The sequence below is a fragment of the Bubalus kerabau genome, chromosome 7, assembly GCF_029407905.1.
Source record: "Bubalus kerabau isolate K-KA32 ecotype Philippines breed swamp buffalo chromosome 7, PCC_UOA_SB_1v2, whole genome shotgun sequence".
NCBI classification, from domain to species: Eukaryota; Metazoa; Chordata; class Mammalia; order Artiodactyla; family Bovidae; genus Bubalus; species Bubalus kerabau.
In genome coordinates, this window is record NC_073630.1 from 47,541,717 (window position 1) to 47,568,587 (window position 26,871).

The 26,871-nt window shown below is 36.5% G+C and overlaps 1 protein-coding gene across 6 annotated transcripts in view; it reads right to left on the bottom strand.

Moving 5' to 3' along the window:
* The window catches only part of PPARGC1A (PPARG coactivator 1 alpha), a 410,292-nt gene that overhangs the window by 28,328 nt on the left and 355,093 nt on the right, over window positions 1-26,871 (bottom strand). For all 6 annotated transcript variants that reach the window (XM_055588151.1, XM_055588146.1, XM_055588148.1 and 3 more), the window contains 5 exons: window positions 13,279-13,473; window positions 11,340-11,462; window positions 10,273-10,477; window positions 6,293-6,338; window positions 6,110-6,183 (listed from right to left, as the gene is read on the bottom strand). In XM_055588151.1, the coding sequence (XP_055444126.1) occupies window positions 6,110-6,183; window positions 6,293-6,338; window positions 10,273-10,477; window positions 11,340-11,462; window positions 13,279-13,473 (643 nt within the window). The remainder of the gene's footprint in view (window positions 1-6,109; window positions 6,184-6,292; window positions 6,339-10,272; window positions 10,478-11,339; window positions 11,463-13,278; window positions 13,474-26,871) is intronic.

Below are 26,871 nucleotides of genomic sequence, written 5' to 3' on the forward strand. Positions count from 1 at the left end.
TTACTTTTATAGTAACAACAATAACATTTATGTATATAGATACTTATAAATACATATACATGTATATACATATATACCTATACCCAGGTGTGCTCAGTCATGTCCTGCTCTTTGCAACCGCACGGACCATAGCCCACCAGGCTCCTAAGTCCAGGCAAGAAAACTGGAATGGGCTACCATTTCCTCCTCCAGGAGATCTTCCTAACCCAGGGATAGAACTTGCACCTCCTGCATTGGCAGATAGATTCTTTACCACTGAGCCACAAGGGAAACTCCCTATAGATACACACACACACACACACATACACGTATATGTATGTATTATATATACACATATATATAAATAAAAATTGGGGAGGGAGGTGTCACTCACTTTGTTACCTAAATCAAATTCCTTCATGTCCTGTGGTTAAAACCATCATAGTGTTGAGCTGACATTGCTTTGCCATTCCCATTTCAGAAACAAAAATTCTAACACTCTGAACATCTCCATATGCAATAGATTTAAATGCCTTCTGCCAAAAGAGCATTCTCTTTTTTTCTCATCTTGCTTTACTAACAGTTATTTTGAAATCAAATTAGTTTTTACACCTGTAAAAGAGACGCTTTTTTTTTTATCAGCCACAATGAGCTAGTTTAGGACAATCACAAAGTCAGACCAGCTGGTGATACCTAATAAAGCAAACTTCTAACTCATCCCTCCTGTTCCCCTAAGACTCTGCAGATGGGGCCAAGGGATTATTCTGGAGGTCTTAGAATTTTGTTGACTCTTTACATTTTCACTTAAACATTTGGAAAATTTCACTGAAATTCGCAATAGTAAAGAAAAAGAAGACACAAGAAAGGCCTGGGTAACAGCTTGAGCCATGTGCTCTGTTGTAACTAAAGGCATTAAATGTATACAGCAAGGATCAACAAATCAACAGCCTGAATGCCGTCCCCATCCTGTCTACCCCTCTGCTGCACCAATGGCTGCTGCTGCTAAGTCACTTCAGTCGTGTCCAACTCTGTGCGACCCCATAGACGGCAGCCCACCAGGCTCCCCTGTCCCTGGGATTCTCCAGGCAAGAACACTGGAGTGGGTTGCCAGTTCCTTCTCCAGTGCATGAAAGTGAAAAGTGAAAGTGAAGTTGCTCAGTTGTGTTCGACTCTTAGCGACCCGATGGACTGCAGCCCACCAGGCTCCCTCGTCCTTGGGATTCTCCAGGCAAGAACACTGGAGTGGGTTGCCAGTTCCTTCTCCAGTGCATGAAAGTGAAAAGTGAAAGTGAAGTCGCTCAGTCGTGTCTGACTCTTAGTGACCCCATGGACTGCAGCCCACCAGGCTCCTCCGCCCATGGGATTTTCCAGGCAACAGACATCATTAATTGATCATGACATTCCCACTGAGTACAGACGTGGCCTTAGAATCCTTCTCAAAGCAATGCTTCTGGCAGCCAATACCAATCAATGACACTTGGCAAGTGAAATAAAACGTATTTAACATAACAGATGTCCACCACTATCTTTAAAATTCAGGCTTCAGGAAAGAGCCATAATCTCTAGTCAGACAGACCTGCTTTGAACCCAGGGCCTACCACAGAGCTAGAATCAACATTTTTTCCTTAACAATTAAGTGGATAGAGAATCAAAAAATAATATTGATATATGTGAAGTGCCTATTAGTGAGTGCCTGGCCTCTAGGACTTGTAGTTGCAAATGAATGCCCAAGGGGAGATTTTTCTACCTTGATTTGGTAAATCTCACACCCATACCAAAAGCAGTATATGTTCAATTTCATGGGAAATTAGGGAGATTTTACTATAAAAAGAATACTTATATAAAAGAATACATAACTTCATATATGAAACAGGAGATAATATTAAGACCAATAAAAGGAAATAGGTAAAGGTAGCCAAAGTTGAAGAGATGAAAGTTACAGTGACCTCCATAGATTAATTAAATGTAGAGTTAGTAATTGAATAGCTAATTGAACACATATGCTGGTACTGGACTAAGCTTTTTTCATGTTTTATCTCACTTAATCCTCAGAGTGACTCAATCAGATGTAGGCACTGTGATCAGCTTCATTTGATACAAACCATCCTGAATCTTACAGAATTTAATTAAATTGACCAAAGGCCATACAGATAGATTGGGGTAGATCCAGAATTTGAACTTTAGTTTGTCCAATATCAGAGCCAAGGTTTTCACCACTTCACTAAACTATGCTGATTTTTTAAATATCATTATAGACTGCTTTCATTTGAAGTTCTTCAGTTTATAAAGTATATTAGTTCAGGCTGTACTACATGAAATCACCATTTTTTTCACACATCAAAAATGTTGAATATTGACAATCTTATGTTTCAATTTATAACGTGATATCTTTTGCTCCAGAAATATCTTCTCCCCTTTCCACCCATGCACGTAAAAATCAAATGCAAGTATTTTTCTCCCTTCAATTCAGTTCAGTCGTTCAATCGTGTCTGACTTTGCGACCCCATGGACTGCAGCACGCCAGGCTTCCCTGTCCATCACCAACTCCTGGAGCTTGCTTAGTCTCCTTTCCACAGGTCAGCTCTGTCTTTCACTGCCTAATGGTATTGCCTTAATGCTTTCTTCAATCCTGAACTCTCTCTACAATTCTTTTAAATCTTTTGCACAATCATGGTAATTAACTTGAAGCCATGTTAAGGGTTCCCTCTGATAACTTGTTTTCTCCCTTGGATAATTCTCTTGAGGCACAGTCAGTGTTTGCCCATCCTTCAAACGCTACAAATTTTATTGAAGATGTTCAGTGGAGATAGAGGTATTGTCTACCATTTCAAACCCACAATACCTCTATAAAAAAACAAAACAAAACTCTCCTCCCCAGTCCCTTCCTCCCTATACCATCCTCCAGGCAGGTTTCAAACTTCTTCCAGCCATCTTCTGCAGCCTCCAAGTTCTTTTTCATCCCTTGATTTTCCTGTAGCTGGAAATACCTTCCTGTATGTAATGCAATTTGACTTTGCATCAGCTTATGTGATTTGTATCTGCACTCATTACCACCTTGCTCAACAAATGAAAAACCAGTCTCTGGACCCACCTTCCTTAGAAAGTAGTAAAATATTATAAACACTAAATAACATCTTCCCTTCATGTTACTTGGGCAATATGTATTATTTTCCAAACTGACTATAAGCCCACATCTTGAAAACAAGAATTTTTATTTAGCACCTTCTATGAGCCAAGTACAATATTCTATGCTTTACATGGATTAGTCTCTATGTCTTATGCTTGTTATATATTCCCCAAAACCTACTGTGTTGCAAGCATAGAGCTGGTATTATATATGTTATATATATTGGTAAATTGATTTCCATGGTACTCAATAACCTTTCAAAGCACTAAGAAAGAGGGATTTAAACTAGTAAGATGAATTCTGATTCTCCAACAGAAATAAATTCACTGTACTGTATATATTTTTAAGGGTGACAAGTTTTTTTAAAGTTTCTCTTATAAAATCTCAATAGTATGATCTACTAACCTTTCCAATGTATAATTAAATTATTTAATGTTAGGTCAGTAAGAGAAATAGTAAAATCTCTGACAAGAAGAAAGTTAAGTGCTTTTTTGTAACACTATAATCTCATGAATAGAAGGAATGCAATTTAAATTATATGATATACATGTAAATTAACAAAACACTGTAAAAACAAAGATACCAATCCTAGCTAGGATGTAATAAGGCAAATATATCCCCACTTATATAATAAGATCATGAGTGTAAACACATCTTTTGACAATATGGATCAAAACCCCCAAGATATTTATATCCTTAGTTCAATGAGTACTAGAAATTTGAGAAAAACAAGATTAAAAAATTTATAAACAAAGATTTCCACCCTAGTGCTATTTCAAAATAGTAGCACTTTAAAACAACCTAAATGTATAACAGTAAAAGTATAGTTAAATAAATTTTATACATTTTGAGGTAAACACTCAAACCAATGTTATATAGCATACTAAAAAATGCCTGATAATAAATGGTCTGTGATAATATAAACCTTCTGTATTTAAAATGTTAACCAAAGAAACAGAATACAAAATTATGTGTATACAAAATTGTCACAGATGTAAAACTATTCATAGAAAACAATTTATAACTATAAACAATTTTTCTACTAGTTTGTATTTTTGACTTTTTTTTACAGTAAGCTTATATTATTTATAAAAAGAGAAAAAAATTTTAAATGGTTTTCTTTAATGGAAAGCTTGGTATTGTTATATGTAGTGAAAGCTTTCTCAGTCCTTTCTAAACCAAAGTAACTTACACATACAGAATCCAGAATACTCCTAATTAATGGAATTCCTTTCACCTGGATTGTTACTAGAGCCAAAGTAGTATATTTTCACAAATTTGGTAATGTCTATTATACTGGTGACTGAAATTATGTAAGATAATAAAATATTATGTAGGTGAATGAAATAGGATTAAGACAAGTTTATATAGAAAGATCCAATAAAGGTATGTTACTAAAAGAAGGGCTGTCAAATGAAAATACTGGGAAAACATGGGGAATTATGATTATGATTTATATTAAAAATCATAAAATCTAGAATGATTTTGCACTCAGGCTACCACACAAATAGCCTTAATTATTATTCCTTCAAAAAGCAAGAAAAGACAAGTAAATACCATCCATGATACATTATTAGGGACGTTTGTGCCACAGAGATGAATGGATCCCCAATTAGTACATTTTAGTTCAGTGCAAAGATCTGTCTTACACCAAAAATTTCATCTTTGAATACATAATTTGAATGTTTTAAGCAGAAGCAAAACAAACTGTGTATACTTCAATCAACTTTTTTAAAATAAGCCCACCAAATACTCACTCGTTGGTTAGATAAGGCGTCTAATGTACATAATATATACACACAAAAGTTACTTATAATCATATGTGTAATTTTAATTTAAGAAATGATGTGATATATATATTTCATATGTGAATACATGTGTGTATATGTGTATATGTAACAATATATTTATACCTGTATACACATACATAAAATATATATAAATGCCATGAAATTATTTGCTCTACTGCTTGACCAAATCATGCAATCATGCAATAGACCTTTCATAAGGAGGTAATTTAGCAAACTCAGAGTGTGAAATTAAACTTAGCAACAATGACCACGGTGCGTGTAGGCACCACAGTTCTGGTTGAAAGCATCTTGTTTAACTTACTGTTCCTTTACCCTTATCAGCAATGGCCAGAGCCTAGGAACTTCTTGTTTAGACATCCTAAGATTCACTTTCTAGTGAGGTTCAAGTACCTAAACCTAAGTTCTTACTGCAAAGGTACCATTTGCACCCCACTCGGATGTCTGCCTAGGAACTCTTTGGATTTGTAAGTCTCTTAGGGGTTAGTTCAAGTTTTTAAAGCTTCTTCCTCTTCAGGATGTGGAGTAAGACTGGCCAAATAAATTCAGAAGTCCAAATGGTGAAGGAAATTGCTCTTGTTTAAAATATATAAGAACATTTTGTTTTGGTGAATGGGCATATTTTCATTTTTCTCCTTTACTGAAAAGACATAAAAACAGTATCATATATAAGAGAGCATTATACTATTAAGTATAATAAACAGTAAGAACATATTTCAAGTAAACCTGAGTTCAAACCTTTGCTCTTTGCTTTCTAGCTCTGTGATCTTGGGCAAGTTACTTAACATCTCTGAACCTTATTTCCACATCTTAAAAAACAAAAACACCACCATCTTCATGAGGTTCTTGTGAAATTAGCTAAAATGACTTATATGCTTGGCATATTTATTGAGTGGAAGACCAATAAATGTTCATTTCTCCTCCTACTCAAGTTTTAGTGTCTTAATTGGGAGTAGGTTTATTTGTGGATCCAAATCAGTAATACACATCAGAGAGTCTGGCCCAAGTCTGACAAACAATAAATGTCTCCTCTTAAAAAAAATAAACAACTGAAAATATTTATAGATAACTTCTTGTTCAATGTTGTTTATACTCTTAATTTCATTAATTGCATAGAGACTATAATCTTGTTTAATATACATTTCACATACACACTCATCCATTCAAAAAGGTCCAAATGAAATGTAAGGCTTACCTGCAGTTCCAGAGAGTTCCACACTTAAGGTTCGTTCAATAGTCTTGTTCTCAAATGGGGAACCCTTGGGGTCACTGGAAGATATGGCACATTTATAAAAACAAACTGAAATGGAGTTGCTGTAGCCAAATGTATTAGAACCCCCTTCCCTTTCTGAAAATGGTTACATTTCTTAATACTTACTTTGGTGACTCTGGGGTCAAAGGAAGAGATAAAGTTGTTGGTTTGGCTAAAGGAAAAAAAAGGAAACTAATTATGAAATATTGAGTGTTTTTCTGATTTGGTTTATTTCTACAACAGTCAAGTTGGAAACTGGAAACAGAAAAACTAAAGTAAGGAAATCCCTGAATATTGGATCAAAGTCAGACAACAGTCCATTATGTTAAAACAAATTCCAAACAACATTTGCATCAGTAAACTATCATTTGAAAACATACGAAAACAGAATTTTCCCCAAAATGTAGCATCACTGTTAAGGATACAAAATTTGCATAAGACCATCAGAGAAAAATAATGTTTTCTGTTTTAATTTGGAATATAGTACACGGTTTGTTTAGACACAAAAACAGCAGAGTAACTACAAGACGACAGAACGTTATGAATATTCAGTTGATTTTTCTCCTAAAATGTATAATTTTATATCTATCTTTGAGAATAGGTTATTTCTATGAGGCCAAACTCCCTCAATAACCATTCTATTTGCTGAAAATTAATTGAGAGAACATGACAAATTATAAACACTGACCCAAATAGTTTAAAAGGGTTCAGATCCCCAAATCTGATAGACAACTGAAGTAAAAATAATGTTTATCAGTTGAGAGACCTATAGATTTGCAAAGAGAGCTCATCTACTTCTTTTGATGTTTCCTGAGTCTTACCTCCTACAGGAGGCATTTCCCAATTATGAAGGGTGGAGTAAGAATCTTCTCACTCCAAAATTTCAATTGCTTCTCCTTGGCAGTCTTGTATTTTGAACAGAAGGAGGAGAAAACTGGTGAGAAACGTACTTGGGGTATACATCCACATATTATGTGTGTGTATATATGTGTATACATCCACATATTATGTGTGTGTATATATGTATATACACACACATATATATATATGCTTACCTATAAAGATATATTTATATGTATGTAGGTTTTGTCATTTTTTCTCATTAAAATAACTACTTTCAAAAGGTCAAGAGGTAGTCATTTATGTAATGAAAATCATGGACTTGAAACCAAAAAGGTCTTTAGAATAAACTTTCTTATTTTATGGATGAAAAACTTGAGACGTAAGATGCTTAATGATATTTCCAGGGCCATAAAACTAGTTACTGGCAGAGTTGGGCCCAGAATATGTTTTCCTTCCCCTAATATCAAAAAGAATTGTATTCAATAGATATTAAAACAAATTAATCAACCTCAGTAATTAAGGTCCCTTGAAATGTGAAAATATTATTTATGTCCAAATTAGGTTGAAATTAGGTACTTTACTTGGACAAATAGGATTTACATATTTAATTTGTAGATTTAAAATTCATTTTCAAGCAACTGAGTGTTTATCATCTATCCAGTGTGCATCCAGAAATATGAAGCTAACGCAAATTAGGTGCACTGATTGATTGGCTTTTTCAGATATACCAATAAACAAACTGATTTGACATTAATTTTTTAGTATATCTGATATAAAGAGCCATTCAAAAAGAACACATTTATGAAGGAACTTTACCAACTTCTCTGGTGCTCAATTAATAATTAAGATGACCTATACAGGTTCTACACAAATATCACCAGGTATGAACTATGTGCTGTCACACAATGATGTGCATTGTAAATAAGTTGCTGAAATTTCAGTTTTCAGGGTTTAGGGTAATGTTCAAAGGAAGATTCCCAAAATTCTGATAGGTGGGTACAAGTAAAGCCTATGGCAATGGAAAGAGATGGACAGGAAGTGGTCATATTTCATGAGACAAAATGCAACCAGCAAATGAGGGCCACAGCAAGGGTATAGCTTCAAGAATCCAACCCCAAAATAAGCCCACACTTACAAAAACTGCCAGGTGCTGATTTGGTTTATTGGAAGTTTAACCACACTGTTCCAATGACTGGAAGACCAGGGACTCTGAGATCCTTGAGGACAGGAATGAATCTTTTTCATGGAGATCATGATATTTTTGATGAATGAATGATTGCATTAAAAGAACAAATGGGCCCCCACAATTGCCAAAGTCCAGACCATTATACTAAGGAAGTAAGCTTGATGCACAACAGTACAGAGAGCCCACATGAAGCTAGCATGAAAAAATGACAATACATTCAGTAAGGAGAGCTCAGAAAGTTCTCTTAGCTATTGTCTCTAATCATTCATATATGTCTATATTAAAATTCTGAATCATAAATATCCCCTGAAATTCAGCATTTATATCCTATTGGTTTTTAACAATCAGCCATAGCTACATGTTTGTTTTCTTTTAGACCTTAAGTAACTACAGGAATTTTTTTTTTTTTTGGTTAATAAGCTTTGTTCTGTTCTGAGCTAGCTACACTTTTGCTACCTCACCACAGAAATATACCTTATTAAAAAAACCTACATACAGCAGGTCTCATCCAAAGAATATGTCCTTCAAAGGCCAATTTAATTTCTCACTGCCATGGTTTGTAATAGACTACAGTAATATTTAGTGGTGCATGGATTGACAAAGTTTTAAAACCCTCAAAATCCAAAAGGACCAACTGGACAAAAGAAAAAAAAAGGGAACAACAGAAAACCCCACACACACTTCAGAGCATGTGCTGCTGGACTAGGTTCACTCACTAAAGGGTTCTAGCAAGTTTGTGGCTTCAAATTCAGCTCTAGAAAACGAATGCATGACCAGGACCAGGCAAAGACTAGTCCAGTGAGTCCTTCAATTCAGGGCCTAGAATCCCACAGCACAGTTGGTCCTGAGCCAAGAAAACTGTTCCAGTGCATGCGTTTGAGAAGCCAATCAGGGAGAAGCAAACTAAGAGACTATGGCTCATTTTGATAAGTATATTTCCTTGGACTGATAGAAAGGGATGGACAGTGATTTCAAGATATCCACCAGGGAAAACCTAATTAAGAGCCAATTAAAAATACTAAAGGAATATGAAAATCCCAGGCTTATGGTGAAGTAGGAATGAGAGAGGGAAATTCAAAACACTGGGAAAGAAAAGATGTATTAAAAGCAGCAGCAACAGCATACCTGTATGAAATAATCATGGTTCAAAACAGGGATCAGGGGCTACCACTCTGCAGCTGGAAGGGGAATTGGGGAAACAGAAGGAAGAAAAAGAGGTGGATGTTTATAATTGCTATTTTAGAATGTGTCTACTTCCACTACAAAGTCAGAGGAACAGATAATGTGGAAGTTAAATATATTAAAGGAACAGCAACTTTCTATGAGCTCTCTTTGGGCCTCTACAACTAGAATACTTTGAGGGAACCAAAAATAAAGAAAATTTTATATTTGCCAACAGAACTTTTCCCCAAATCACCCTGATCTGCTCAGGAGCATCAGCTTTTCAGTAACGTATGGGGACAATAGAAGTCAACCCAAATGTTTAGTATATAAGCAATATATTTTTAAATAGAAAGAAAAAATTTTAAATATCCAGGAATTTCCAAATTGATACTTACAAAATAAAATGTGTGAGTACGCCATGTAGTCTAAAAATAGAATGTACATCATAACTGGGAGTGACTGCCTAAGTACTATTTGCTATTTCTTAAAGTATAAACAGCAATCAACAGTGCCTCATTTTTTCCCCTGTTATTGGAAGGGAAAAAAATAAAAGCTTTTTCATGAATTGGTTAGCCCAGCTTGCTCAGAACTTCAGTTATCACAGCAATTCAGAGATTCCTACAAACCTCACCTGATGTTGAAATTCCCTCTGCACCCCATCTCCCAAAACCTGGCTAATATTTCAGGAGCTTTTTGGTGATTCTGAATTGGGCTGCATTTCATATGAATAGGATATGTTCAACCTGTGTCCAAGGAAGGATTTATTTTTCCTCCTATCATAAAGTGTTGAACTCTCTGTCAAGAGAGACACTGATGGAACAGAAGCCTGAAGTTTGGGTGTCCTCAGCCTGGAGCAGGTTTGCTCTGCCCTCACCACCCTTACCAGCAGTGGGTGTTCAGGGGTCCAGCCTACCTTGTAGATGTTGTGTCTGCGATTGTGTGTGGGCCTTCTTTTTGGAGGTGCATTTGTCTCTGCTGCTGTTCCGGTTCTCTGTGGGTTTGGTGTGAGGAGGGTCATCATTTGTGGTCAGATACTTGAGAAGCTCTGAGCACGGACGTCTTTGTGGCTTTTGCTGTTGACAAATGCTCTTCGCTTTATTGCTCCATGAATTCTCGGTCTTAAAAACAAGGCATAAAGAAAGGGAAAATTAGTGAACTGAACCTTATCAAAATGGATATAGGTTTTCTGAAGAGATGAGATTTTCAATGAAGTGTTCAGTCTAAGTGTACTAGATCTATGAGCTGTGAATAATTGTTTGCAGAACAAGGAAAGAAAATTACATTTAAAATTCCTAAATGACATTTATACAGCTTTTTATTTCATTTCTCCTACATTTCAATGTTCCTACTCAGCAACATGTAACTAACAAGACCCTACAGCGCCTTTACTGTGAATAAAAAAAAAAAAAAAAAAGCTGGCTTAAACCTTAATTTGCCACTGATTGCCAGAGCCCAGTATTCACAATTCTCTTAAGTACCCCTTAACGCTCCGTTTTCACTCACAGTGAATGGCAAGACAAACATTGTTTAATACAGCCCGCTAACTGAATTATGTCATTGCCAGCATTCCATCCAATTAATGGCAGAGATAGATCTTTTGCGGTGATTCCTGAGCAATCTTTCTCAGGTTAGACAGCTGGCAAAATGGCACTGCAGCATCTTAAAGACACTCATAGATGATACCAACCTATCAGCAAACTTTATTGTAGCCCACGCTGCTGCATGTATTAATAAAATAGGCATGAAGTAACAGATGGTAGAACTTGCATTTCAATTGTCCAAAGACAAAGCATCAGTGAACTCTTCCTAGTTTCAAATAGCTAGACTACTGCTTTTGGAGACCCATTTTATAATGTTTCACCATTATGAAGTCTCTGCAGGATTCCAGCTGAATTAATACATAGAATCCTATTGTTTATAGCTTTAAGCAAAACCTCCTTGTGACTTCCCCTCCTGTATTAAAAAACTTTACAATTGTACCTTAACAACTGCAGGGTTTGTTCTGATCCTGTGATTATGGTTTGCATGGTTCTGGGTACTGAGGCCACTGCATTCATTATAACTTAGCTGAGTGTTGGCTGGTGCCAGTAAGAGCTTCTTAAGCTAGAAACATATCCAGAAGGAGGGAAAGCGAGAAAAGTTAGGCATCTTTTAAGCATGAGAATAAGCTACTAAAACTTTAATCTTAAAGTTAGTTATAATTACAAAAATGGATTCACTAATCACAGAACACCTTAGCACAATAGCAGTAAAGGAAACTAATTTTTTAAAAATTAGAAAAACGGGTATTACACTACCAATTGTGAAAGTGTTACTGTTTGCCACATTTAAAACTTAGCTGTGTCTACCTTAATTTTTCTTTAGATAAAACAAGGCAAAAGAATCTTCCTAAAAAGATTCCAAATACCTATGAGGTGAGAAAAGCTGCTTTGATAAATCAAGGCTAGGGGAGTGTGTGTACATTTTCCCCTCAATAACCCAAATGATTCAAATACCAATAAATGAAAGATTCTGTGATGCTTTGAATCATGGTTTTCAAATAAGCATAAAACACTACTGATTCAAATAATATTTGGGCTAAAACAGCAAGTTTCGCTAAAAAGGATTTTTAAGAAGGTAGAGTCCTGGCCTGTAGATCAGGAGATGTGGGTTTTGGCTTAGGCAAAACATTTCCTCTCTCTTGACCTCTGTCTCTTCATTTGATTCACTGGCCTTCCAGGACCTCCCTGCTGGGACATGCAGTATGACTCTGAGTCAACAACCTCTCCCAGTTGAAACCATGGTGTGGATGGAAATGATTGGGTATTATTATAAAGAAATCAGAGCACTACAGAGCAAAGCCAGTGCCACTGATACAAGGAAAAATTGGGAGATACATATGTTATCATTGTTTATAAGACAGTCTCTTCCAGACCAGAAATCTCAAAATGCAAAGGAATATAAATAGAGTCTCATAGCTTCATATGGAATGCTTTTAACATTTAAAAACTTAGAGATGGGAGAGAAACAGCAACTCTAAGACAGGCCAAAGAACATTATTAAAGTTTGCAGAATGACGTTTCATAATTTACATTATGTGCTCTTACATCAGATTTATGGCAAGTGACAAATGGCTACCATAGCTGAGAAGGTAAACTGTGTCTTAGAACTAATAAAATTCTGGTTGAGCACTGCCTTGAAAAGAAAATTCACTCTTCATTGCTAACAAATCCACTCTTCATTGCCTACCATAAATTTAGGAAACTTAGGTTGCAAATGTGCTATTATTTTCCAATCTTCATAAGAATTATGGATGCAAAGCCTTAAAATATTGCATGCTCTTTGATCTACCCTCTATTTCTAAAATAATATGCATGAGAATAAAACTACAAATATATCAATTATCATGCAATTTATGATCATGAAAAAAAATAGGAAAAAGACTAAATAACCAACCATAAGGGATTGCTTAATGAATTGGTTCATCTCTGAACAATAAAATACTATGCAACCATTCAAAACTATGCATCTATTTAAAATTCCCAAACATGCTCATGATACATCTTAAAACAAGAGGAGATTTTGATCCTTTTTGGTATTAGAGGCTATTTGAAATTACAGGTGAACTTTCTGTCTATTCTTTTAGTCATCTACATTTTCTAAGTGTCTAACCATAAACATAAATAATACTAAGACATCAAAACCTACAAATAAACAGCAAAAGATGGTTTCAAAAAGCTGCAGTAAGACCACATGAAGTCTGTATTATCAACAGTTTTCAACAGGGAATCACAGAATTTGCAACTCTGAGTGTGCTTGGGGATTATTTTGGCATCAGTCTAAATGAAAAATCCAAACCTTATTGTTACTACATCATACCCATGCAGCGGGTAGCCAGAGGCAACTCCAATTCCTGTTAAACAGTAGGAAGGGTTCTTACTAGAGACGGCTCTTCTGCCTCCTGAGGCGGAGGGGTGCCGTCAGGCATGGAGGAAGGACTAGCCTCATTCTCGGTGGTCACATCTCCATCTGTCAGTGCATCAAATGAGGGCAATCCGTCTTCATCCACAGGGAGACTGTCCAGTGTCTCTGTGAGGACCGCTAGCAAGTTTGCCTCATTCTCTTCATCTATCTTCTGCAAAGACAGTAAAATAGAGGAAGACATGAGTGAGTTGACACTGGGAGATGAGTAATCTATTAATCAGCATAGACTGAATATGTTTAATCAAATGAGTACATAATACATGAAATTTGGAATATTTATGCCATAACACAAAAATCACGTCCTCCTCAAATTCCAAACTCCCTTTTGGCCTGAATCATACAATCACATAATACCTCTACTGGATCAATCTCTGATTGTTGAGCTTTCTAATTTAGCTATTTATTATGTCAGTATTAATAATGCTAAATGGGATTCTGTCTTGTTCACAGTCATTTTTCTCATATTGATGTCTTGTTTTCTTAACTAAAAGAGAAGCTTTAGAGAACCTCAGGGCTTGAGAGCGTTTTACCCATTATCTACCACAGCTTCAGACAGTGCTTCGATAGAGTTTCCGTCTCCTGTATAGCATAAGCATCAAAATATTTAGATAATTCTCTGTTCAAACACTGCCAGAAACTCAAAGTATACAAAGAGAAACTATATACTTTCATGGTTTCATTTATAATTTCATCACTGAACACTCCACAGTCATTTATTTCTCTCCTTGACATCTTCCCCAACTTTAGTCATAAATCTATAATTGCCTACTGGACGTTTCTACCTGATAAGAGGTTCCTTATCTCAAAATTCAAACTAAGGATTTTTCTTGGGGAAAAAAAAAAAAAACTTGCTGTTTCTCTTGACTTTCTGAGTTTGTATAACAATTCTACAGATCCTTAACTCTGGAACTACCCTGAATCCTCTTTACCTGGCCAGTCACTAAGTAGGGTCTTATTTGTAGCATATCTCAAACACATTCATTTCTTAAGACCAAGGGTACTTTCTAGGGCAATGTTCCTTCCAACACGGGCTCTTGCAAATATAAATTTAACTCATTTTCCCACCTGCTACACTCATTCCCACCAACACATCCTTGGAAAGCTGATTTTCAGTTATTTATTGCACAAACATTTTTGAACACCTACTATATGTCAGGGTCATGCTAGGTGTTGGAGACACAAAGAGAAATAAGACAAAACTCTGTCCCTTTGAGAACCCATCAATGGAAGGAAAGAACCTGTAAACAACATGTTTGGGAGAATGGCATTGAAACATGTAAAATATCATGTATGAAACAAACAAAAAAAAAAGATAATATTTGTTTATTTCAGCACTCTGTAAAAAGAAAAAATAAAAAACAACAACAACAAAAACAAACCACCTCAAGATCCTCCAAACTGGAGCTTATACACCTTGTCGATAGGGCAATGAACTATATTCTTGTGTACCTGGGCAACCAATGCCAATGCTGGGCATACAATATAGTAAGTCATTGACTACTTGCTGACTAATTCACTAATCTGCACTTTTTTGCATAAAATTTATATTGTGTAGATTATTTTCCTCTTCTTCTTTAAGCACTTCATGTTGTCCAATCTGACCTGCTTCTTAAGTCATTTTTTAAGTTCTGTACACTATGACATTAACAATATCAGCTCAATTATCCCACACAGATTCTGTTACAAAATGCACCTAAGCTGCTGACATCTAATGAAGCCAGCAGTACCCGTACTTCCTTTCTCGCTAGCACCGCACTCCAGTTAATTGACCTGACAAAATTACAAGAATCACAGAATAAGACAGCTAATCAGAAAATCAAATTGTATTACTAGAGAAATTAGGCAGGCCTTTCTCACGTATACATTCTATTTTCATATAAAAATTGTTTTCCCTCATTACTGATGAGTCTCCATCCAGGAGGAAAACTATGAACCTCTTTCTCTTTTGGATTCAAGAAGCCAAGAAGAGCAATATATGCTCATGGTAGAGTTTATTCGGCATTTTTAACATTTGTTTCCATTTCCTTAATGCCCCCGGACTTGACGTTGTGAGTTAAGTGGTTTGAGACACACAGGGTAAAGTGACAGTTCTACGAGTTTTTAGACTGCAGTGCAGGAGGTAAATTCTAACCAGAAGGCGTGAAATGTAAACTTCAAAAAGGCACCACTTCCTTCCATAAATTGATCAATTCTTTAGAATTCAAATTGCTCAGTTGAGTAGAAAGACTTTATTGAGCATCCCCCTCACCCTCAACTCTTCTGGCCTCTGTCCACACAAACTTAATAATAAAGATCATGAAATAATCTGCCCCTATTTTCTGTGGGGATCATAATCTGGTATCCAAAGATGCCAATCTCTCCCTTTTAAGTTTAACTTAGATTTCCTCATGTACCAAAAACCAAATTCAGGTTATTGAACTATTCTGAATAAAACTTATATTTAAATGAAATATATTGCTTAAAATCATCTCAAAATCATGAGATTTACATTAATATAAGTATCTCTATATTATCTAATAAATATAGTCTTTGAAAATGTCTCAAACATACCAGACATGCTTACACACACACACATACACACACATGCACATACACACAACCACACACACACACAGTTTAAATAAATAAATTGGACATTTTTTCCAGATAACCCAGTTTCCAGAAAGGCTTATTTCACTGAAGTTCAAAAAGAACTTAGGCAAAAACAGTTAAGCATGTTTACCAATAAATAAGTAATTTTGTTTACTCCGATTTACGTTTTGTGTTTGACTTCCCAGCAACACTACAAGCCCCTATTTGCTTTCAATCACATAATACAATAGCATCTTAGTTCTATCCCTAGTGTAAACAAACCATGATAATTCCAATCAAGTCAAAATGACAAAGAACACTTAAATTAACTACTTTTCTCCAATTTCTTTAATAAGCCTGGGTGAATGTACACCAAATACAATGGCAAAAATACTGGAGCTTGATAATGTCATATTTAATTTACAAGACATGATTAAACCACCAGCTATTTAAATTTTCCTCTCTTCTGAAACCACAATGGGAGGGAAGAGTTTGTGGAATGGAAGACTGACATTGTGTATGTGTGTGTGTGCGTGTATATGTGTATGTGTGCGTGTGTTGAGGTATGTGAAGTGGGTAGGCTAGTCTTAAATCAGTATGGAAAAGTGGGACTGTAATCATTATAGTCAATGTCCATTAGAAATAATTATCAAACATTTTCATTTTATTACCATCCTTGTATATGTGTTACTCAGAGACGTGCTCTAAGACTGTTTTGATAGAGTTGTTCTTGAATTAAGAAAGAAAAGAATGCTATGATTTCAAATTCTGTTTTCTTTCATCAGAGCAGACTAGGAAGAAGGTTTAATGACACTTTTGTGTTGAAGCTCAACAGATATTTGTACATGTAAAGTTGAGTGGACATTATACCTTATTCTGACAATTTTAATTAGTTTGACATGAGTTTCAACAATTGAACACCTCAGAGAAGGCGATGCATTTGACAAAAAGAACTCTGTTAAACAATTAATGTTGCTTTCCGTTATTGCTTCAGTATAGAGCTGCCTGGTGGCTCAGCGGTAAAGAATCTGCCTGCAGTGATTCAGTCTATAGATAGGGAAGATCCCCTGCAAGAGGGAATAGCAACCCACTACAGTATTCTTGCCTGGAGAATCCCATGGACAGAGGAGCCTGGTAGGCTACCATCCATGGGCTCATGAAGAGTTGGACACAACTGAGGGACTAACACTTCCACTTCCACTGTTTTTATAAAAAAAAAAAAAAAATACGGATTAGTTCCACATAACTGAAGGCAAGAAAAGCAAAGAGGAGAAAAAGAGAGAGCAGATCACCAACTGGGTGGTGATCTACAGTTGCACCAACAGCTCAGTCTCAGTGCGGGGCAGAAAGGCAGACATAAAAATGAGAAATAGGCAAGTGTGAGGCAATCAAGCCACAATGAAGAGTCAGACACGACTGAGTGAGTAAGCGCACGCACACACACCCCCAAATCTGAAACAATGCCGTGTCATTAATAAATGGTCGTTCAGAGCAGTCAATTAAGCCAGAAAATTCATTTCTTCTCTTTGGGATTGCGGGCCCCTATATGAATCACACTAAGTGTGATATAATTCAAAAGGTACGGTTGAAGAAAGGTACATTCTGCCTCCTTGCATGTCCCAAGTCACCTCAAGATTGAAATCTGGGATCCAGTATATAATATCCGGGTCTTGTTCTTTTGTGAGCGGTTGGCAAAAGGATCTTTCAACCAGTTACACATGGTGGGGCAGACAATGCATTCAACTCACCCAACTGCACACAGAGTGAATAAATCCACTAAATTAAGGAGGAGATGAGGGACTCTGAGATCCTGACACCTGAAGGGAGAAACACAGAGTGAAAACTGCATGAGGTATCCTGAATATTTTTAATGCAGGCTATTTTGGAAGGACCATGCCCTGCTTAGGATAGTAATTTTTTCCACATCTTGTAGAATTGCAATTACACTCTGCATCCCCAGATTCTCACACTTGCTTGATCTCTGTTTGATAAAAATAGTTTAATAGCCATTTAATCACAGCTTCATTATCTTAACACTCTTAATGTGAATTAGGCCAGGAGAATTCACTCTTCCTTATTATTTAAATCATCAATAAGAAGGAAACAGTAGTGTCTTATCATTCACTAATCAGTTTCAGTTCCTTAGGCACTACTGTTTACCCCAAGATCAATCTGTATGAAAGGTCACTTAACCTCTCTGAGCCTCCACTTTTTTACTATATAAAATTTTGGGTTATTATCTGGCAAATTCCTATTACAGAATTTTCTGCACTCATGAGAAAAAAACACAAACAGTTGATAGAGGTCTTAGAATTCTTAAAGAAGTTGCTCAATAAACATCTCTGGTGTATATGCCCATCATCTTGATTAGCCATGTTTGAACTCCATTCTTTGAGCACGATCTACAGCCGAATTTCAGCACTGGGCCAGCTTCCTCCCAAATTCCCAGCAAGCTTTAGGTTTCCTTCCTGCCCCATACTGCTGATTTGGAAACAGCTAATGAAGACAAAATTAACTCCTACTTTAAGTGAGGCCTAATTAAGAAGGGAAATCGGCTTGAGTAACATCTGGTAATGTGTTCTGAAGCCAAATATAAATGACATTTTTGGATTATCCACTATTTTGGATTATTTGTTCCACTAGACACTACCAGGAGTTGAAATAATTACATAAGAAAGTGAATTTTATGATAGATTCAGGGGCTTAAATAAGGAATACAACTGACCATAGGAGTCCCCTTCCTGAATCACCATACATAAAGTTCTGTACCTCTGTTTCATGCACAAAAAGACAAAACATTTGCATGTAACAAAGTCGGTTTTGATGTATAAAGTTTGATTCAAGATTTGCAAGAAGCTGAATTAAAAATAAAGAAAAAAATTTTTCTGGAATAAAAAATAACAATTCAGATTAAACCCCTGAAATAGAATTTGAAGTTTTCAATTTTTTAAAAGACCACTTTACACTGGACAGATACTATTTCACTAATTGTTTATTGCACATGTCTGCTCTGAGTGGTCTGAGTCTTTGCTAAAAAGGTTGTTAAATCCCATTTTTTTTTTTTTTTTGCTTCATTCATTTTTTTTTTAATAAGGATAATTGCATTACAGTATTGTGTTGATTTCTACCAAACATTAACATGAGTCAGCCATAGGAAAAACTGACTTTCAAACAAGTCTTTTTCCCCCTTTTTTTTTCTGTTTCTCTCCTCAAGTGCTCTACATTCCATGGTGATTTTTCTTGCTTCTTTTACATCCAGGCATGGGTACTAACAGCATGTCTGCCCACCTTCTCACACTCCAAATTGGGCAGAATCCCCACATGGCATTTCTTATAGGTTGCTTACTGTTACCCTGTTGGATAGGAAGAGCCTCTAAAATAATCCACTAGATTTGGTTTAGCATATGGAATAAAGGACTTTGAAAATGGGATGGTCACTTGAAGGCAAGAAGAAAAAAAAAATACCTTAATCTCAAGTGTGTATGTCTAACAGAAATATAATCAAGACAGTAAAGACCATCTTACATCAAATCACATATTTCTTATAGAAAAATAACATTGAGTCTGTTCATTTCTTACAAATGTCCTGTACCCTGAGAGTTAGCTTCTTCCTCTACTTTATTACCAGGAGAGATACAATGCATACATTAGGTGCCAATGTGCTTTTCCTGTCAGATGCTAGAGTTGCTGGTTGAATGATAATAGTAGCTAATAGAAAGAACACAAATTTTAATTTCACTGTTTGGGAAACTCCCCATGGACCTACAGGTTACTTAAAATAGTGTGTCTGTAAATGTGTTTATACACACCACAGCCCCAAACCATAGAAGTTTGCATCTCAAGGACATAGTTACAACAGAATTTATGTGTACATGCATCTCATCCACTTGCGTGCATTCTACATATTCACTGTTGACTGTAAGTGTATAATCAAGGCTTGTGTTCTTCCTCCAAGTTAGACACTCTAACTAAAGAAAGCAATAAACAAAAATTGAAGTTAATTCCTATAAAAATAAAATAAGAATCAAGCGGAAATAAATACAAGCAAAACTGAAGGATTCCTTCCATAGACATATTTATACCTGTGGGAGTCCCTTTAATTCCTGCTAATACTTACACTTCTATTTAAGCAGGCATAAAATGTAGGTTGACATCTGTACTTAGGCTCTATCTAACATTAGCTTATATCACATACTCATGAGTTAATAAGCATACCCTGAGCATATGGAGTTCATTATTCTGAAGAGGTCACATGAGCCAAAAGTGTAAATACAGAAGTTCAAGAGAAAGGCCTAAGAAAATCCTGCTTGATGCACTCAAAATGAGCTGATTACAGATTGGATGGGGAGGGGGTGTTTCATGTCTATTTCTCACAGTATAAAGAAGAAGCAGCTGGGTGGTGCCATTGAGCAGGAGGTCTAATCTATTGAAAAAAAGCTGCTAAGGCATTCCATTTGTCCTCACATTTAAACCAATAGAGAAACTGGGCAGATTTAAAAGAACACCAGATTAGAAGTCATAAGAATGGATCCTAGTCCCATTGTACCCTTAGTGAGCTGTGTGGCTTCAAGTCAAATAACTCAGTTCTGGCTACCCTGCACATGCTAGTTCCTGTTTTTACCCTTGCCACTGCCACTCCATCCCAATAGTTCATTCTCAACCCAGAAGACAGTGATCCTAATAAAACCTAAGTCTTCTCTTGCCCCAGTTTTGACCAAGCCCTCCAAGGCTTCTCACGACTCTAAGAAAAAGAGTTGAAGTTTTGAGAGTGACTTACTAGCCTAGAATCACCATATAATTTATCATATAAGCCAGAACACTTTTGAGAGTGAGTGGGTGCCATCAACAACCAATCACCAGACTATTGCAGGCTAACTAAGATGCATGGTTAGTTACCCTATATTAGATCTACATCATCTGACACTCTCAATACCCCTCATCTATCAGGCTGACTCCTTTCCAAACACTCTGAATTCCTTGCTTAGACCACAAAAATGCCAGGCATTCCCTTGCCAAAAGGCTCTGCACCTGCCATTTCCCCTTTCTAGAAGGCTCTTCTGCCAGATGGCCACATGGCTTGGCCCTCTTTATCCCCTTCAGTTCAGTTCAGTCACTCAGTCATGTCCAACTCTTTGAGACCCTATGAACCACAGCACTCCAGGCCTCCCTGTCCATCACGAACTCCCAGAGTTCACTCAGACTCACGTCCATCGAGTCGGTGATGCCATCCAGCCATCTCATCCTCTGTCGTCCCCTTCTCCTCCTGCGCCCAATCCCTCCCAGCATCAGAGTCTTTTCCACTGAGTCAACTCTTCGCATGAAGAGGCCAAAGTACTGGAGTTTCAGCTTTAGCATCATTCCTTCCAAAGAAATCCCAGGGCTGATCTCCTTCAGAATGGACTTTATCCCCTTAATTATACTCAAATGTCACCCTCCCAACTAGTCCAAGCACATTCTATCCACCTCCCCATTTTTTTTTATTGAAACTTACTTCTATAACTCAATATATATTTTAATAACTAATCTTTATGGTCTATTTAAAATAAAAGCCCTGAAAGGTCTATCTGATTGCCACTGACATGTGGCATATAGTAGATGCTTAATAAAAATGAAATGAACAACAACTAAAAATCTCTAACCAGTCCTTAGACTATAATGTGACTTTTTATCCTCCTTTTGTTTTGCCATTGTTGTATCCTCTGTAATTCCTACCTCTTTTCATTCCCAGAATATTTGTCTTATTAATAATGCTTATCTAAGTCTTTATTTTGGAGAAGGCAATGGCACCCCACTCCAGTACTCTTGCCTGGAAAATCCCATGGATGGAGGAGCCTGGTAGGCTGCAGACCATGGGGTCACGAAGAGTCAGACACGACTGAGCGACTTCACTTTCACTTTTCCCTTTCATGCATTGGAGAAGGAAATGGCAACCCACTCCAGTGTTCTTGCCTGGAGAATCCCAGGGACGGGGGAGCCTGGTGGGCCACCGTCTATGGGGTCACACAGAGTCGGACACGACTGAAGCAACTTAGCAGCAGCAGCAGCAAGTCTTTATTTGAAATTAGCTTCCATTTTTTTCTCATGCATTTTTTGTAGATCCATATTTTGTAAAGGAAAGGGTTGAGATGGGTCTTGAAAATGTAAAAATTTAATCTCACCAATTCTGGTGTTTGGAAAGATACTGGAATGCATTATTAAACAATTAATCTGCACATATCTCAAAAGATGCAGGAGAAAAATCATGCCAGTCCAACTATCTATTCATGCAGGAAGCATCAGGCTCACTAATCAGGAGAAAACAGATAATATAATCTATCTGGACGACAGTGAGTTTCTTTATTCTATACCTTATAACATACTCATCTGGGAATATATATTTAACCAGAGGGTTTTTCAAACTGTGTTCCATGGAACCCTTGATATGCATACAGTTACTACAAGAATTGATTGTAAATATCATAGTGTATGATATATTCTACATAATTGATTTCATATGCAAATATAACTAATTCGCTTTCAGAAAGCAATATGCGCACTCAACTGTGCTCTTTATCTTATCATAAACACAGTGAAGACCACCACTGACTTAACCTGCCAAGTTGAATCATTTGTTGTTGGTCTCAAGATTTAAAAATATCTTAAGATGTGCATGTGAGCACAACTTTACAACTTTACAAAACCTTTACAAATACTCCTTTCTGTGAAGTAGGGTTTTCTCAATCCTCATCAATCAAAAAAATGTACAAAATAATTAGTTGCCAAGATTGCTGTAAGAGCCTTATCTTCTACCCCAACTTCACTTTTTAATGTTCATTTAAGTAGTGTCAAAAATATTATGACATATACATGTTATTTTGATTAAAAAAAATAGTAAACACCAGCTGATCTTTACTGAGTGCCTTCCATGTTCCTGGGGCTGAGTTAATTTGTTTATGCTTATTATTTCATTTAAATCAATATTTACCCTATTAGTAGCCCAACGCTCACATGACTAATGAGAAGCAGACGTGTACATCAAACTAGATATATCTGATAAAAGCTTGTTCTCCCTCTCTTCTTTATATGTTGGAATTTTATGGAAGAAATTATTAAAACAAAAATGAACATGGGCATGGGCTAATCTAATCTATACTCACATTAGGGGATATAAAATGAGTTGAAAAGACATATCAGTTAATTATTAACAGTTAAGAACTAAGATGAAGAAATGCAGCTACATCCCATGAAGCAGAGTGGCCTTCCATGCAGAAAGAGGTTTTGCTGTGATTGCTTCTTACTATCTATTGCTCAGCCAATGTTACTGACTATCTTTTATCCTACTGGGTGTGATTTGTTCTTCTGTTAGAATGATCTCCCCCTTACCCTTCATTTTTTTCATATCTCTGTTTCCCACCTCAAAGCCTATTATAAATGGTCCCTTTTTCAGTTAAGTTCAGTTCAGTTGCTCAGTCATGTCTGACTCTTTGCAACCCCATGGACCACAGCACGCCAGGCCTCCTTGTCCATCACCAACTCCTAGAGTTTACCCAAACTCATGTCCATTGAGTTGGTGATGCCATCCAACTATCTCACCCTCTGTCGTCCCCTTCTCCTCCTGCCTTCAGTCTTTCCCAGCATCGGTGTCTTTTCAAATGAGTCAGCTTTTCGCATCAGGTGGCCAAAGTATTGGAGTTTCAGCTTCAACATCAGTCCTTTCAATGAACACTCAGGACTGATCTCCTTTAGGATGGACTGGTTGGATCTCCTTGCAGTCCAAGGGATTCTCAAGAGTCTTCTCCAACACCACATTCAAAAGCATCAATTCTTCAGTGCTCAGCTTTCTTATAGTCCAACTCTCACATCCATACATGACTACTGGCAAAACCATATCTTTGACTAGATGGACCTTTGTTGGCAAAGTAATGTCTCTGGTTTTTAATATGCTGTCTAGGTTGGTCATAACTTTCCTTCCAAGAAGTAAGCGTCTTTTAATTTCATGGCTACAGTCACCATCTGCAGTGATTTTGGAGCCCAAAAAGTAAAGTCAGCCACTGTTTCCCCATCTGTTTGCCATGAAGTGATGGGACCAGATGCCATGATCTTAGTTTTCTGAATGTTGAGTTTTAAGCCAAGTTTTTCACTCTCCTTTCACGTTCATCAAGAGGTTCTTTAGTTCTGCTTCACTTTCTATCCCTCTTTAATAAAAAGTTTTTCAACAACGCCAACTGATACTGGTATATTCAAGCCTTTATAAAAAAAGCTGGGTCCCTGGATAGAAATACAGATTTCTGGATACCATTAGATACCACTAAATTAAAATATCTAGATTTGAGTTTCTCAGCTTTGGCACTATTGGATCAGATCATTCTTTGCTCTAGGGGGCTGCCCTGTGTGTTGTAGGTTGTTTAACAGCTTCCCTGACCACTACCTATTAGATGCCAGTAATGCTTCTCTAATCATGACAACCAAAACTGTTACCAGATTTTGCCAAATATGTGCTGGGAGGTAGAACTTCCCCCAGTTGAGAACAATTTCCCTAAAAGAACCATCCAGGATTCTGAGTTTTGATAACCATCCCAAGTGATTCTGATAATTATGCAATTTTGGGTAAGTTACTATTTTGTGCCTATTGAGAAGTGCATAAATCAAGTTATACAATTCTATGAATGCTAGATTTATCACTTCTTGCTAAGTTGCTTCAGTTGTGTCCGACTCTTTGTGACCCTGTGGACTATAGCCCACAAGGCTCTGCTTTCCATGGGATTTTATAGGCAAGAATACTGGAGTGGGTTGCCACTTCCTCCTCCAGGGGATCTTCCCAACCCAGGGATGGAACCCAGGTCTCCTGTGTCTCCTGCATTGACAGGTGGATTCTTTATTACTAGTACCACCTGAGAAGCCCCAGATTTATAACTTCTAACACATGCAATTCTGGCAGCTTTTTAAAGTTATTAATAACATATTTTTAATTTATTCTATGTGAATTCTTATTTCCAATATCTTACATTAATGTCCCTAGACATTTTACAGTCTATGCTTCCTTGTTGATAACAGCTCATTGGTTATTTATGCCCTGAATTTCTTTTTGATTAGTCCTATGGCATTTTACTTTTTTATTGCCAACCACTCTCTTCTTTCTTCAGAATTTTCTGACCACCATCATTATAATAAAGTTCACTTTCGTTTTGTCGTCTGTTTGATTACATAGACTAGATGCCAAATGATTCTTGAAGATTCACCTCTATATACTTTCACATAGTTCCTAAACATGTCTAGACTTCTTAAGATTTTTTTCAAGATCAAAAGCATAAAAACCTTATAAGATTTTCATGTTCTTATGAAAGGGGCAGTGAGGCAAAATATAAATCTTGACGTGAGACTGCTTGAGTTGGGATCCTAAATTCATCCTTATGCGGTATGTGACCTTCAGCAAGTTACTTAACCTCTCTGTGTCCCAAATTTCATGTCAGAAAAGCATATTATAATAAACTTGCATTATAAGGTTATTTTGAGATTCAGATGTGTTAATCCATGCATATTGTATAGAACAGTGCCTAGTATGTAAAGGACTTATGTTTGTTATTGTTAATATTATCACTATTATTGTCCTCATGCACTAGATTGAGTTCAAAATAAATGAAACAAAGTATAAGCTTACTGAAAATTAATACAGAGGGAACACTTAAAGTTGACTTTGAGGTAGGGATAGGGTATAAACAAATGAACGGGACAGGGAAGAACATTCTACTCAATAGACTGACATAACATAGAGATTTAAAATGTGACATTGAAATTATTAAAGACATGAATGCTCAGAAATCCTTACAATTTTATAAAGGATATTGCCTACTTGTTACTTCTTAAGGCTGATATGTCTGAATTAACAGGCATGGTTTGACATAATCCCTGAATGCTTGCATGTTCATTACATGAAGTGATCTCCTAAAATCTACCCCAAGCTGAACTTCGATATCTACACTTGACACACCCTCCACTCATGCACACACATGCAAAAATACCATATGTGTATGCATGTTTACAAATAGATTTTTTATTCCTTATGCATGTATTAAGTGACTCCTACAGGCTATAATCTTTGTTCTAGGAACTTACATTTTAGTTTGGTAGAGAGAGGATGGCAGACTTTCCAAAGATTAGGTAGCCTATATATACATATATGTTACATGCAAAGAACATAGAGTATATATACATATATACACAGAGAGTACATATGTACATATATATATATGGAGAGAATATATTTGGTTCATTTATATGTATATATCCAGGAGTTGGTGATGGACAGGGAGGCCTGGCGTGCTGCAATTCATGTGGTCGCAAAGAGTCGGACAGGACTGAGCGACTGAACTGAACTGAACTGATACATTATACATGCATACATAGAAGGGAGACAAAATATATACATTGTTTATTATATATAAATACCTAGAAGGAAACAAAATATTTGGAGTATACAGATAGACAGAGAAAGGAGTATAGAAATAGATAGATAGTACAAATGCATATATATGTACCTTATCATGTGAGAGAGAGAGAAAGGGAAAGCATTTGAAGGAGCAAGCCATAATAGCTGAGAAAGAAATATTTTAGGCCAAGAACAGAGTAAGTACAAAGGTCCTGAGGTGCAAACTTACAGTGAGTGAGACATTAATTGTTTCACGGTTTACAGATTGGTAGAAGGGGGAGGGAGGTAATAACGAAAATATTTAACAGACATTCCACATGAGCATCAATCAATCCGAATAGCAGCAGTAGGACTTCAGAAAGGAGTCCACTCTAAATGACTCATAAAGTTCTATCTGGCCATAAACAATGTATTTTAGACTGACTGTAAGAAACACTTATAATAATTTTCCATTACAACTCCTAAATTCTAAGATGGTACATTTTCTGCCCAAAGAAGTGCTTAGAAGGCACCATCACAGAGGCCAGCGCTATTTGTTCCTAAAGACTTAGCACCACGAGGTATGTGTGCAAA